Source organism: Anabrus simplex, chromosome 4 (assembly GCF_040414725.1).
Source record: "Anabrus simplex isolate iqAnaSimp1 chromosome 4, ASM4041472v1, whole genome shotgun sequence".
NCBI classification, from domain to species: domain Eukaryota; kingdom Metazoa; phylum Arthropoda; class Insecta; order Orthoptera; family Tettigoniidae; genus Anabrus; species Anabrus simplex.
This window is the reverse complement of record NC_090268.1, coordinates 283,221,132-283,234,307: the sequence shown is the minus strand read 5'-3', so window position 1 is coordinate 283,234,307 and position 13,176 is coordinate 283,221,132. Positions and strand designations below refer to the sequence as shown.

Genomic DNA, 13,176 nt, shown 5'->3' with positions numbered 1-13,176 from the left:
AGTCTATGGACTGATGACTCAAACAACAACACCAATAGGTTATGAATACCTATGAATGATTTGGTTTGTTTTATATTTATGCACTTTTATTATCATGCCTTTTTAAGTTTTGCTTCTGCTAAATAATTAAAATAAGTATACATCGAGCCCTAGGTTCTCTTCAGATAAATTCTGGAGTTCTCGTTATATTGCTGTCGATAATACCTTACTTTGTAAGTCAAGGGTAGGTACTTCTAATTCAGAGTCCAAGTAAATACAACTACATAATAGACATTATTCCAGAGATTCATGAACACTTTGTTGAAATACTTACACAGGACCGAAGAACGAATATGTTGAAGGTCTACCGATGCACAATGTCATGATTGATATGACAAACAGAGGAGTCACCTACGACATTTCTTGGCAAATAATGCAGAATATATTCCAGGATCGAATCCTGGGAGAGTCATTTCGTGCTGCGAGGGATCTGTGTTCATTTCCTGGTACTTGAAAAACGACCTTTTCAGAACAATATTCCCAGAGTTTCTTAAAAAAAATAACGCAACAATTGCTAAATTATTATTATTATTATTATTATTATTATTATTATTATTATTATTATTATTATTATTATTATTATTATTATTATTATTAGCTACCCTCGGCTTTAAGAGGTCCGGAAAGGCTCTGTAACGTGCTAGAAAATTCACTCACAAGAGTTTCTCAGATTTAATCACTCATGATTTTTGTTATTTCTAGCCGTTCTACTCGTTCTAGTCGCACTAACACTTCTTTTCTTTGTGACACTAGGGTGGGACAATGCTAGGAGCAGGAAGATGGAGGCCATGGCCAATTATACTTGCTTGGTGTGAAAATGGGGGAACCACAGAAAGTCATATTCATGGCTGCCAACGCTGAGGTTTGAAACTCACCGTCTCCAGAATGCAGGTGTACTAGACTGGGGCCACGTATTTACCCAACTCGCTCGGTGAAGTCAATCGAACTGCGCCGAGTTTCTATCGCGTAACTTGAAGTGCAATTTCCTCATCTAAATGAGGTACACAACGAATCCAAAAATGTAATAGAACATGTAGGTACTGAATAATAATAATAATAATAATAATAATAATAATAATAATAATGCCGGGCTGAGTGGCTCAGACGGTTGGGGCACTGGCCTTCCGACCCCAACTTGGCAGGTTCGATCCTGCCTCAGTCCGGTGGTATTTGAAGGCACTCAAATACGTCAGCCTCGTGTCGGTAGATTTACTGGCACGTAAAAGAACTCCTGCGGGACTAAATTCCGGCACCTCAGCGTCTCCGAAGACCGTAAAAGTAGTTAGTGGGACGTAAAGCAAATAACATTAATAATAATAATAATAATAATAATAATAATAATAATAATAATAATAATAATAATAATAATAATAATAATAATGTCCGGCTCGATGGCTAAATGCTTAGCGTGCTGGCCTTTGATTACAGGGGTCCCGGGTTCGATTCCCGGCAGGGTCGGGAATATTAACTATAATTGATTAATTCCGCTGGCATGGGGGATGGGTGTATGTGTCGTTCTCATCATCATTTCATCCTCATCACGACGCGCAGGTCGCCTGCGGGTGTCAAATCAAAATACGTGCACCTGGAGAACCGAACTTGTCCTCGGATGCTCCCGGCACTAAAAGCCATACGCGATTTCATTTCAATAATAATAATAATAATAATAATAATAATAATAATAATAATAATAATAATAATAATAATAATAATAATACCGGGCGAGTTGTATAAGCGGTACGAATTGTGATGTAAGCTTGCAGTCAGGAGTTGGTGGGTTCGAACCCCATCGTCAGCAGCCTTGATGATAAATTTAGTTTTTCATGTTTACTCCAGGCAATTTCTGGGGCTTTACCTCGACCGCTGTCTTCCCAGCCCACCCCTCTCCTCTCCCAGTGCCACAGAAAACCTATCAATGTTGGAACAAAATTAAACAATTTATAATAATAATAATAATAATAATAATAATAATAATAATAATAATAATAATAATAATAATAATAATAATAATTGCAATTTCTTGGACACATTTACAGAATGGATGACAGACTAACTAAACGAATCTTCAAGTACCTTTGGGAAATGAAATCAACTACCACCTGGATTCAAGAAGTCAAGAAAGACCTGGAAAGGAACAACATACGAGAAGAAGAATTATTGGAAAGGAAGATTTTTAGGAAGAAAGTCTTACAAATGGAAGGATTACAAGGGAGGAAGGAAGAGAAAACAGGCACAAAGTGGACTGAAGACAGGAAAAACAAGCACAGTGAAACAATGAAAAAATACTGGAAGAAAAGGAAAGAACAACTAAGGAGGATGAATTGAAATTGTAACGTGGTCCTTAGAAGGCCGGAACGCAAGAAGAAAAGAGAAATAATAATAATATCGAAGAATCAACTTACCCCTTTCCAGTGGTGGAGTACAACATTTGTTAAGTTACTGGAGTAATTAAGGTTCATTATAAGGGTATTTTAAGGAGAGCCTCTTTCCAATGAACTGGAATAATTACGATGCATTAGTATATTTCTTACAAATATTAAGCACGAGGAAAAAAAAAAAGATACTGATCTTGAATTATTAGAACAATCCAAAATAAAACAATGCAAACAGAACTAGAACAGCAGTCACGTACACGTTTAAGAATGGAAATGTTCTGTAAATCGAAAATGAAATTACCAGACCCATGACAACTGACGGTCTAAGTACGAATTTTAACACATATTCCACTCCAATTAAAAACAAATGGCCAATGAGAGCCAAGAACGGTTTCAAAAGCACTGCCAACAATTTCCAGATACCCAACAACAACTGCAGCATTGGCACTATTATCGCCCGAACATGGTGAGGAATTACCAACATCGCATCCATTTACACTGACTAGTTCAAAAGTAAATTAAACAGCTACCAGAACTTCACAATTGATGGGGAATCTACCACTTGGACAACAGCCCCATATGCAGATCACTGGTGACTGACTGGATGAATGATTGATTGATTCACACTCTCACGTCGAAACACAGATAACGAAACAATGTTATCTTATTCGTATTAGCACTGATGTAGCTCCTTCGATGACATAACAATAACAAATCAGTTTGCGATAGCGAGGTGAGGCACTTGAACAGAATATATATATTTAATATACAGCCGAAGGTGGCACACACAGCACGACACACTACCACCTTAAAACTCGGGAAACCATCACAGTGGCGTATGTACAGGCGAATGACGGGCTGCGATAACTCCTATGAGTATTGGACTTGTTTCGAGATATTGTCTGGTGTTTGGTTATTCCCCTGCTCCTAAATACGTGTTGCGTGTATAAAATGACAGTAGTCCACAGTCGATGCATGCTGCAACAGCGCAGAAAGGAATGCAAATGCCAACCGAAGTAGTACTTCACACTATCGCCAGGAGAGCCACTATCCAGGCAAGATTACTGTAGTTCGTTGTAACTTCCGCAGTGAACGCTACGAAGCGTCGCAGCACACCTCACAGGAGCAGTACCAGCGGAAGGTGCGTAGGCGTATTAACTGTTCTGTCAACTTGACTGGTCGTTATTATCTTGATTAGACCGACGAGGGAATTTGTATTTTCATCACTATAAATACAGTTTCCTTCCCTCAATAACGAATCGCGGATATTATTCCTGGGGGTAGTAGCTTTCAGCGTTTTGAAATTAGAAATATTCATTTGTGCATTCCGTATTTTGTAGTGTTTTATATGTTTGTAATTCAGCGTTTTGAAGAAAACACACTATCTCCCGGATGCAATCTCACAGCCGCGCGCCTCTAACTGCACGGTCAACTCGCCCGGTAAAAAAAATTAACTTCATATTGACATAACATCAGAATAATAAAATGAAAACACATCCAAAATTAAGTCATCCTCATACGAATCATTGTATCTTACAATTGAATTGTATTATCCGGCTCCATGGCTAAATGGTTAGCGTGCCGGCCTTTGGTCACAGGAGTCCCGGGTTCGATTCCGAGCAGGGTCGGGAATTTTAACCATCATTGGTTAATTTCGCTGGCACGGGGGCTGAGTATATGTGTCATCTTCATAATAATTTCATCCTCATCACCACGCGCAGGTCGCCTACGGGAATCAAATCAAAATACCTGCACCTGGCGAGCCGAACATGTCCTCGGACAATCCCGGCACTAAAAGCCATACGCCATTTCATTTTTCATTTCATTTCATTGAATTGAATTGTATTTACTGAAATATCTTTCAGCATCTACAATCTCGACAGGACCCTAAATACATTGCAGAGCTGCTTTGATAAACTGGGTATCTGAGGTTTGGGCTGAACAGCCAATAGCATTTGCAGGCTATCTAGAGGGACACAAACTACTCGGTTTAATTATCCAGAAGAAAAATGAGAGAAATACAACAAAAGCTTTATTTTAAGGATCGCCTATTTTGCATTTATCAGTATAAATCTTGTATTTTATCTTGTTTTCAAGACACATTTGCAGGCTGTGAAAACTGAAGATACGGAAACACAATCCTTTATAAACATTTTGCTTCATATCGCTATTGCGAAAAAATAACCATCCCTAATTATGTCGCACCAACCTGATGAAATAAATCTTGTGTACCGAGCGAGTTGGCTGCACGGTTCACGTCGCGTAGGTGTGAGCTGGCATTCTGGGGATTGTGGGTTCCAATCCCACTTTTGGCACCCCTGAAGATAGTTTTCCGTGGTTTTCCAATTTGACACCAGGAAAATGCTGGGGCTGTACCTTAATTAATTAAGGCCTCGGTCGCTACCTTCGCAATCTTATCCCTTTTCTATCCTCGTGTCGTCGAAAACCATGTTTTAGTGTGACGTTAAACTACTAGGAAAAGTATCTGGTGATCAGTTCCTTTTACCGAAAAACAATATCTAAGAGCAGTGGCATACCTAAAGGTTCACAAGTTCATGGCAAAGCTCAAAGATTATATATACATAATCATCCTCATACGGTTTATAATAACCAAATAATTGATGTATCGTCTGAATCTATTTAAATTTACGATCGTTTCCAGTTACCGCCTTCATCAAGGATGAAACCTGAAATTAACACTGACTGTGGCATTTTCTATTTCAATAATGTTATAAATGTATAAGAATTGTTGTAAATAATGTTTATGTTAATAAAAGAGGCATTCATGATATTACTGATTTCTAGAAAGTAACCTCTCATTAAGGAATGGCATAATTCTACGATTGTTCATTTAATCCAAACATATACAGGGATGCAATATTTTCCAGATTGGTCTTCGCTTACCCCAAGCGAATATAGGTTTTCTTCCCTTTTGTCAAGTAAATACTGGGATGGAATGCTTCTCGGATTTTTCTTCACTTACTTCAAGCAAATGCAGGGATGGAATAGTCCCCAGAGTGTTCTTTATGTGCTTTTAAGCAAATACAGGGATGACATATTTCCCGAATTCTTATTTTACTAGTGGTTTTTTATCGTCACACTAACACATCGAAGGTATCCGACTCCATGGCTAAACGGTTAGCGCGCTGACGTTTGGTCACAGGGGTCCCGGGTTCGATTCTCGACAGGGTCGGGACCATAATTAGTTAATTCCCCTGGCACGGAGACTGGATGCATGTGCCGTCTTCATCATTTCATCCTCATCACAACACGCAGGTCGCCTACGGCGTCAAGTCAAAGGACCTGCATCTGGCGAACCGAAGTCTTCGGGTACCTCCCGGTACTAAAAGCCATACGCCATTTCATTTTTCGTCGAAGGTTCTCGGCGACGCAAGGATAGGCAAAGGCTAGGATGGGGAATGTAGAAGCCGTGGCCTTAATTAAGGTACTGCCCCAACATTTGCCTGGTATGAAAATGAGAAACCACGGAAAACTACCTTCGGGCCTGCCAACGGTGGGATTAGAAACCACCATCTCCCGAATTCAAACTCACAAGCTACTGCACGGCCAGCTCGCTCGGTGCTAGTGGTTTAACACCACACTAACTCAGATTTTTGAGAATGGTGGTATAGAAATGGGAAGGAAGTGTCCATGGCCTTAATTAAGGTGCAGCCCCAGAATATGCCTGGTGTCAAAATGGCTAACCGCAGAAAATGATCATTAGATCTACCGACGATCGGGTTCGAACAACATCATCTCCTAAATACAAGTTTACAGCTAAGTGGCGCGTAACATGCAGTCAACTTGCCCGGTACGGATTGTCCTACATTCTCTGCAGGCAACACAGAGATGGCATAATTCCCGGATTGTTCGACACTTATTCCAGGCACTTGCCAGGATGGTACATTCCTCGTAGTGTTTTACATTTAGTCGCAAGCAAATATCGAGACTGCCGCATAGTTCTAAACACTACTTCGGGAAGTTTTGGGAATTGTCGAGTATTCTAGGGACCTTGTACGTACCAAGTTTTATTAAGGTTGAAAACATTTCTTATCAACGTACGAAAAACGTAAAATTAGCAATTTTCTCAATTGTGCCGTCAGTTGGATCTTACATAATTGTAACAAACTAAAAAAAAAAAAAAAGTCGAAAATCACTACCGGCCTAAATGCAATTCCGGAAACACAGCCTAAGGTCGCTCGTTTCTTTACTCGTTTTCTTTTTTATTCAGTCCGACTCGTTGGCTGAACGGTCAGCGTACTGGCCTTCGGTTCAGAGGGACCCGGGTACGATTCCCGGCCGGGTCGGGGATTTTAACCTTAATTGGTTAATGCCTACGGCACGGGGGCCGGGTGTATGAGTTGTCTTCATCATCATTTCATCCTCATCACGCAGCGCAGGTCGCCTACGGGTGTCAAATAGAAAGACCTGCACCTGGCGAGCCGAACCCGTCCTGGGATATCCCGGCACTAAAAGCCGTACGACATTTCATTTCATTTTTTAATTAAACTCCTAGTCAAATTAACTTATTTACATAATTCTTTCTGTAATGTATTCCTTGGTTCAATACCCTCAGGATTTTTTGATTCTTTGAAAAATGTCTACACAGAATGTAGAAAGTGAAACTCTGCAGTGCCTCACATTAGTACTCGTAGTGGTGCTTAAGTGAAACAATAGCGCTCGTAGTGGTAATAAAAGACAAATTCCTAACCTAATCGACCGGATAACGATGATAAAGAAAAGAATTACAAATTTTTGGAATAAATAAAGAATATATTCTCATACTTTATTATAATAATTATTTTCTTTGCCTAAAATTCGTAACTCATATCCGTAGGATGTTTTCAACACTGAGTTGCTTGCCTGAAGGGCTAGGACTGTGGATTTTTATACCTGCTTTTATACTGCTTCACTTTGACTTCCATTTATGAGTTACCTGTAGATAGATGGCATGTTTCATCAAATGATGTCCAGCCATATATAACGTGCTGTTCAACCTTGCATGACCCTCATGCACGTGGCTGAACTCAAGATTGCAGACGACATTGCGCCCCAGACTGATCCGGCGGGTCGAATTTCATACTATCTAATCTTCTCATTACGGAGTTACATGGCGCTGTTTTATTTATACTTCGTCAATAATCGTCTTGTTCCGTTCCAGGACTCGCCCAAGATATAAATTGTACGTTCTCTTAAGCATCATTTTCTAGATTATACACAGAATAAATTTAAACAGGCAGCGAGGTATTATTTTCATTCTTTAGGAAGAGATGTAATAAATGAATGAAGAAGAAACTTCTTTATTACATAGAACATGCATCACGGAAAGCTTTCGCTCAAATTAAATATAAGTCCTTAAGACTTCTTTAAATCTATTTATAGTCATGGGACCAGCTGGAACGTTCATTGAAGAATCAAACAATTGTGACGTGATTGCGTATAGCCCCTACTTGCGCATGCTGAATTGTCCAAATAGGCTATATTAATCTCAGCTTACATGTCTTAAATGTCTTTGCGACACGGATGTATCTTTTTTTTTTTTTGCTATGGGCTTTACATCGCACCGACACAGACAGGTCTTATGGCGACGATGGGATAGGGAAGGCCTAGGAGTTGGAAAGAAGCGGCCGTGGCCTTAATTTAGGTACAGCCCCAGCATTTGCCTGGTGTGAAAATGGGAAACCACGGCAAACCATCTTCAGGGCTGCCGATAGTGGGATTCGAACCTACTATCTCCCGGATGCAAGCTCACAACCGCGCGCCTCTACGCGCACGGCCAACTCGCCCGGACGGATGTATCTGTGCTAATGTTATAAAGAGTAGTAGTTCGTGAGTTTGTAGTTCGTGTGTGTATGTATGCGTAGGTTAATCTTGGGAAACACTCGATGGATTTCAGCAATTTTTTTTTTTTCACCGTTAGAAAATTAATTTCTTCCAGATTATAATAGACTGTATTGGGTTATTCAGCTAAGATGTCCACCTCAAACAGCTTGTGAACTGTTAAAGATATCGAAATTCTGTTTTCATTTTCAATATTAGTAGCAAGGAGCTCAGAATCGAATTTGCAGTATATTTTTCAGGGTGTTAATATCTACTGATATAAAGGTACGAGAATAATTTTAAAATATCGTCCCTGCTCTGGCAAACTAACGAATCTGCAAATTGGCAAAAAATTAGGAGAGTTGAAAGAAGTTGTGATTACTCATGTCAAATCAATTTTGATATTTAATGATTGGTTTCATGTGTTAGACATACAGAACGAGCTGCAAATGTGATACATTTTTAGAGGGTTAGACATTATATAAATAATAAAATCTAGACCAAAACTTCACAACTACACTTTCCCTAGTTTGTCGCTTTCGCTAGTTTGCCGTTGTGGGGACGATATGGAAATACGTTGCTGTCTACATCCAGTCTTATGCTTACAGGCATTGGAAATTCGGCGTTGTGTTTATTTTTAAAACCGGTCAAACACTTCCCTCGAAAAACCGAGCTCGATAGCTGCAGTCGCTTAAGTGCGGCCAGTATCCAGTACTCGGGAGATAGTGGGTTCGAACCCAACTGTTGGCAGCCCTGATGATGGTTTGCCGTGGTTTCCCGTTCTTTCATTTTCACGTCCATCTTGGCCCTTGTCTTTCTTTGGCCGACATCTTCATTTATCGAAGTTTTGGACTCCTTCCATTTTTTCCTCTCCGATTAGTGTTAGTAGAGCACGGTTGTCCACTTGTACTTCTCTTAAAACTAAAATCACCATCACCACCACGACCATCTCAAATATACTTTTCTTTTACATTAACAGTCGAACCAAAGCAGAATTCCATGTTAAAGGGATTCATATTTCTCTGTGCTTGCAGTTGGCAGTGAAAAATGCCTTGCGATACTTTCCCCCGGAGACACACGCTGAGCTGGCCACAGAATTTGCAGATGAGCTGCTGAACTATGGACATATCTACATGTATCGCTTCCTGCCAACGTTTCCAATAAGGTAAGTCCTGTTGCTATTGCCCTTTTTGTACTCCATGTTATGAGCTTGGGACATTGTGGTCAACACCTTCATGTACTTCAATGTACACGTAAAACCAGTAACTATCCTAACTACTCAGAAGCTGCGAGTTAGTGAAACGCTGATGTAAGAATAGGTTTAATCTGGTTCTTGCTGACTTGTGCCAAATTTCGCTTTTCCATCTTCTAACTGATCTCTTGGTCAACTGTCGTTCTCTTCTATCTCCGACAGTTCTTTTTGGCGAGTTCAGAAGTCCTCTTTCTTGGCCTTCTTAGCCGATACCCTTATTCTTCTTTCCGGAGGCGCCGAGTTGCTGGAATTTGTCCCGCAGGAGATATATTACGTGCCGGTAAATCTAATGACACGAGACTGGAGTATTTGAACACCTTCACACAGCAGTACGAAGCACGAGCACATAGGTTATAGAAGTTAAGTTCATGTATACTAAATACATGAAGCAAAGCCCCGTGCATGATGATGATGAAGAAGTAACAATACAAACAACAACGAACTCTTAAAAATTACGTCCGTATTTCCCTAACATGACATACGTCGAACATTCAAACGCATTTCTCTCGGAGACAAAAAGATACGAATACTTTAGGAATCGAGATATAGATTTTCGAAGGTGCACATGGCCCTCAGGTTCAACTCAGCGTACACCAAGAATGAGTAACAGGTTCATTCCTGGATGTGGTGATGGTGATTACCATTTTAAGAGAAAGTGCAACTAGGCTACCATCCTCTGTTATCACTAATCAAAGAAAAAAATGGAAAGTGTCCGACATTTCGGAAAATGAAGGTATCGGCCAATGAAAGACAAGGGCCCCGAAGGGCGTAAAGTTGAAACACTTCATAGGCCTCGTGAACCTAGCACCCTCGGGGTCAAAAGAGAACAAATGGAGGTCGGATAGGATATGTGAAAGTGAGGAGGCTGGCACACGTGGAAGCAATGCCAGGACTCAACTAAGAGCCCCGTGGTAACCAATCCAAGCTCCCAAGTTGAGTCCCTGGGGCCCCTTTTAATTGGCTCTTAGACAGGCAGGGGATACCGTGGATGTTATTTTACCGCCCCCACGAGAGGGGAAGTAATTAATTCCTGGGTGCAAAGGCGGCCGTGCATGGAGCTAACCACTCTACTCCACCAAGTGCGAAGGCTATGGATAGTGGAATCCTTGACGTTCCACCCCTCCAAGGGCCTTCATGGCCTGTACAGAGATGAATTTGCTTTGCTTTCAGAGAAAGACACGGCAAGTCGTTCAATTGCTGTTTAGGTCAGACGCAAGAGGAAGCGGTATCATCTCCTTATAATTAATGTATTTGTAAAAATCTGCTTGTACTCACGTAGTGGATTTAAAGCAATCTATCTGCAGCTACTCTCGTCTGTCTTTCTCCCATTCACTCATTCCTTCCTTCATTCATTCAAAAGATAATGCAGAAGGAACTGACGAAGGCTATGTAAACTAACTCTAGGAACGAATATTTGCGGACAGCCAGTCAGTTATTCGAATAGTATTGAATAAGACTAATGTTCAACTGTAAACATTGTTTAATGTAAATTTTAGTAATGCTAGCTGTCCTTAAATTATTATATATTTTGTTGTTGTTGTTGTTGTTGTTAATAATAATATTAATAAAAGGCCACAGCTACTGCGTACAGGCATTTCTTTTCGATGCCATTTAGGCTGTCTGTATGTCAATTTCGACGTTTAATTAATTAATTAATTAATTAATTTACACATGTACAGTCTTAACTGCCGAGGGAAAATCTTGTCTACAGGAGAACGATGGAGAGTTTACGTTTGGGCGGTGCGGTAAGTACTTACATTTTGTACACACACAGACACACACGCGCGCGCGCGCGCGCGCTATTCAGCCATGAACGACCACACTCACTAATTGCTGTCTATTTACAAGTCTCTCTTCTTTTTGCACAGCGGGCGGTCTGGCCCGTTGGTATTACCTGGGGACGGCTATAATCCTTATTTTCACTTCTTTAAAGACAGTCAAAGAAGATTTTTAATTTGGACTATAAGTAGCGAATGAAGAGGATTTTCCTGCACTACTTAAAAAACCCACTTGATCTGAATCAAAAGCAAAATCTTTCGGCGTGGTGAACAATTAGACGCGTAACTTCTCTTGAAGAACATATTTTAAAATATCAAAATCAAACACAACCCCGCGACGGGTCTTGGTCTCTTAAGCCACCGTTGCTCGGCTCGAAGACCTGCAGATTACGAGGTAACGCGTCAACAGCGCGACGAATCTTCTCGGCCATTCTTGGTTTTCTAGAGCGGGGCCAACCTTCGAGGAATGAAGGTATGTGGAAAGGTAACGGAAGGGCCTCGAAAGACGATAAAATAAAGACACCCTAAGCCCCGTTAACCTAATACCGTCTGTATCAGAAGAGAACAAAAGTTGGCCAAGGGAGGTCCAGAAGGTAAAAAATAAAATAAAAATAAAGACAGGCATAAGTTAGTGGATTCAATTGTAGACTCAGTTAGGGGCTCCGATTTCAAGATGAAAGCCCTGGGGTCCGTTTTAGTCACCTCTTACGACAAGCAGCGTGTTCCGTGGTTTGTTCTATACTACTGTAGACCCTGTTGTTCGTACAAGCCTGGATAACATCGGCTGACCTGTTAACTTGTTCCTGGCCGCCAAGCACACTGTCAATAGCTCATGGCTCATGTCCTTGGATTCCCACTGACCATGAGTTGGTTTGGAATTCATCCAATTTACCTATAGGTTTCAAGCTGTTCACATGTACCCATATCTTGCGCAATTAAACATACAGTTATTATTATCGAACATTTTGGAGTTCTAGATATCCAGTAGTTGGGGTGGTAGCCGAGTGATAATTGCCACTGGCTTGTCACCAAAGCAAGCGCAGTTCAAATCCCGGTCAATGCAGGTGGGATTTTTGAAATGACAAGTCACGTCTCTGCGGTTCGAATTTCACCTAAAACTGGAGATCCCATGGCATTGATCACAATATCAGTGATCATCTAAAACTACCAGCTAGTTTCCCTTCGCTTTTAGGCATCCCACCATGTTGAGAAATATGTTAGCTCAAGTCATCCACTTCAAATGAGCAACCACATTATTATTTTCCTGAATAACCTTAATTTTTCTGGTTAATTTCACATTGAATCGAAAGAGTTTTGCGTTTATATACGTATATACTCTTCATTTTCTCCCAAAATATGTAAGGACCAATCAAATTCGTTCAAAATATCTCGAATTTCTAGCGGGAAAATTTTTGGACAATCAGACTGGCTCGACTTAAACTCCAAATTGTGTGTGCAAGTCGTGGGAAATGTAGCAATTCATGGTTACTCGCTGTAGAAAGAAATAATTCCAAGTTTTCTTTCTAATAAGATTAAGCTACTGAGAGAATAACGAAGTTAACTGATTTGAAGTCTCTAAATGCTAAACTATTTTGATGGATGGATATCAACACTATTATTCCGGATCTTACAGCAAAGTCTATATTGAGTTTTAGACGGTAGAGCTCACGTTGACGGGTTCATTCCTGGTTCAGACCAGTGGTATTTGAAAGTCCTCAAATACATTAGCGTTATGCCAGTAGATTTACGGCCTCGTAAAAGAACTCTTTCGGGACAATATTCCGGCACTTCTGTATCTGCGAAAACCATATAAATAGTAACATTAATAAAATTTCAGTTGAATGAAGGACGTCAAGTGCGCTCGTGCTCGTGAACCCTTTCTTTTTACTAAATGCCACTTTAAGAGCACGAT

The 13,176-nt window shown here is 40.5% G+C and overlaps 1 protein-coding gene across 1 annotated transcript in view; it reads left to right on the top strand.

The window, feature by feature from the left end:
* LOC136871883 (urocanate hydratase) overlaps positions 1 to 13,176 on the top strand; it is a 252,569-nt gene that overhangs the window by 24,505 nt on the left and 214,888 nt on the right. The window contains exon 2 of the mRNA XM_067145541.2: positions 9,269 to 9,399. Within this exon, the coding sequence (XP_067001642.2) occupies positions 9,269 to 9,399 (131 nt within the window). The remainder of the gene's footprint in view (positions 1 to 9,268; positions 9,400 to 13,176) is intronic.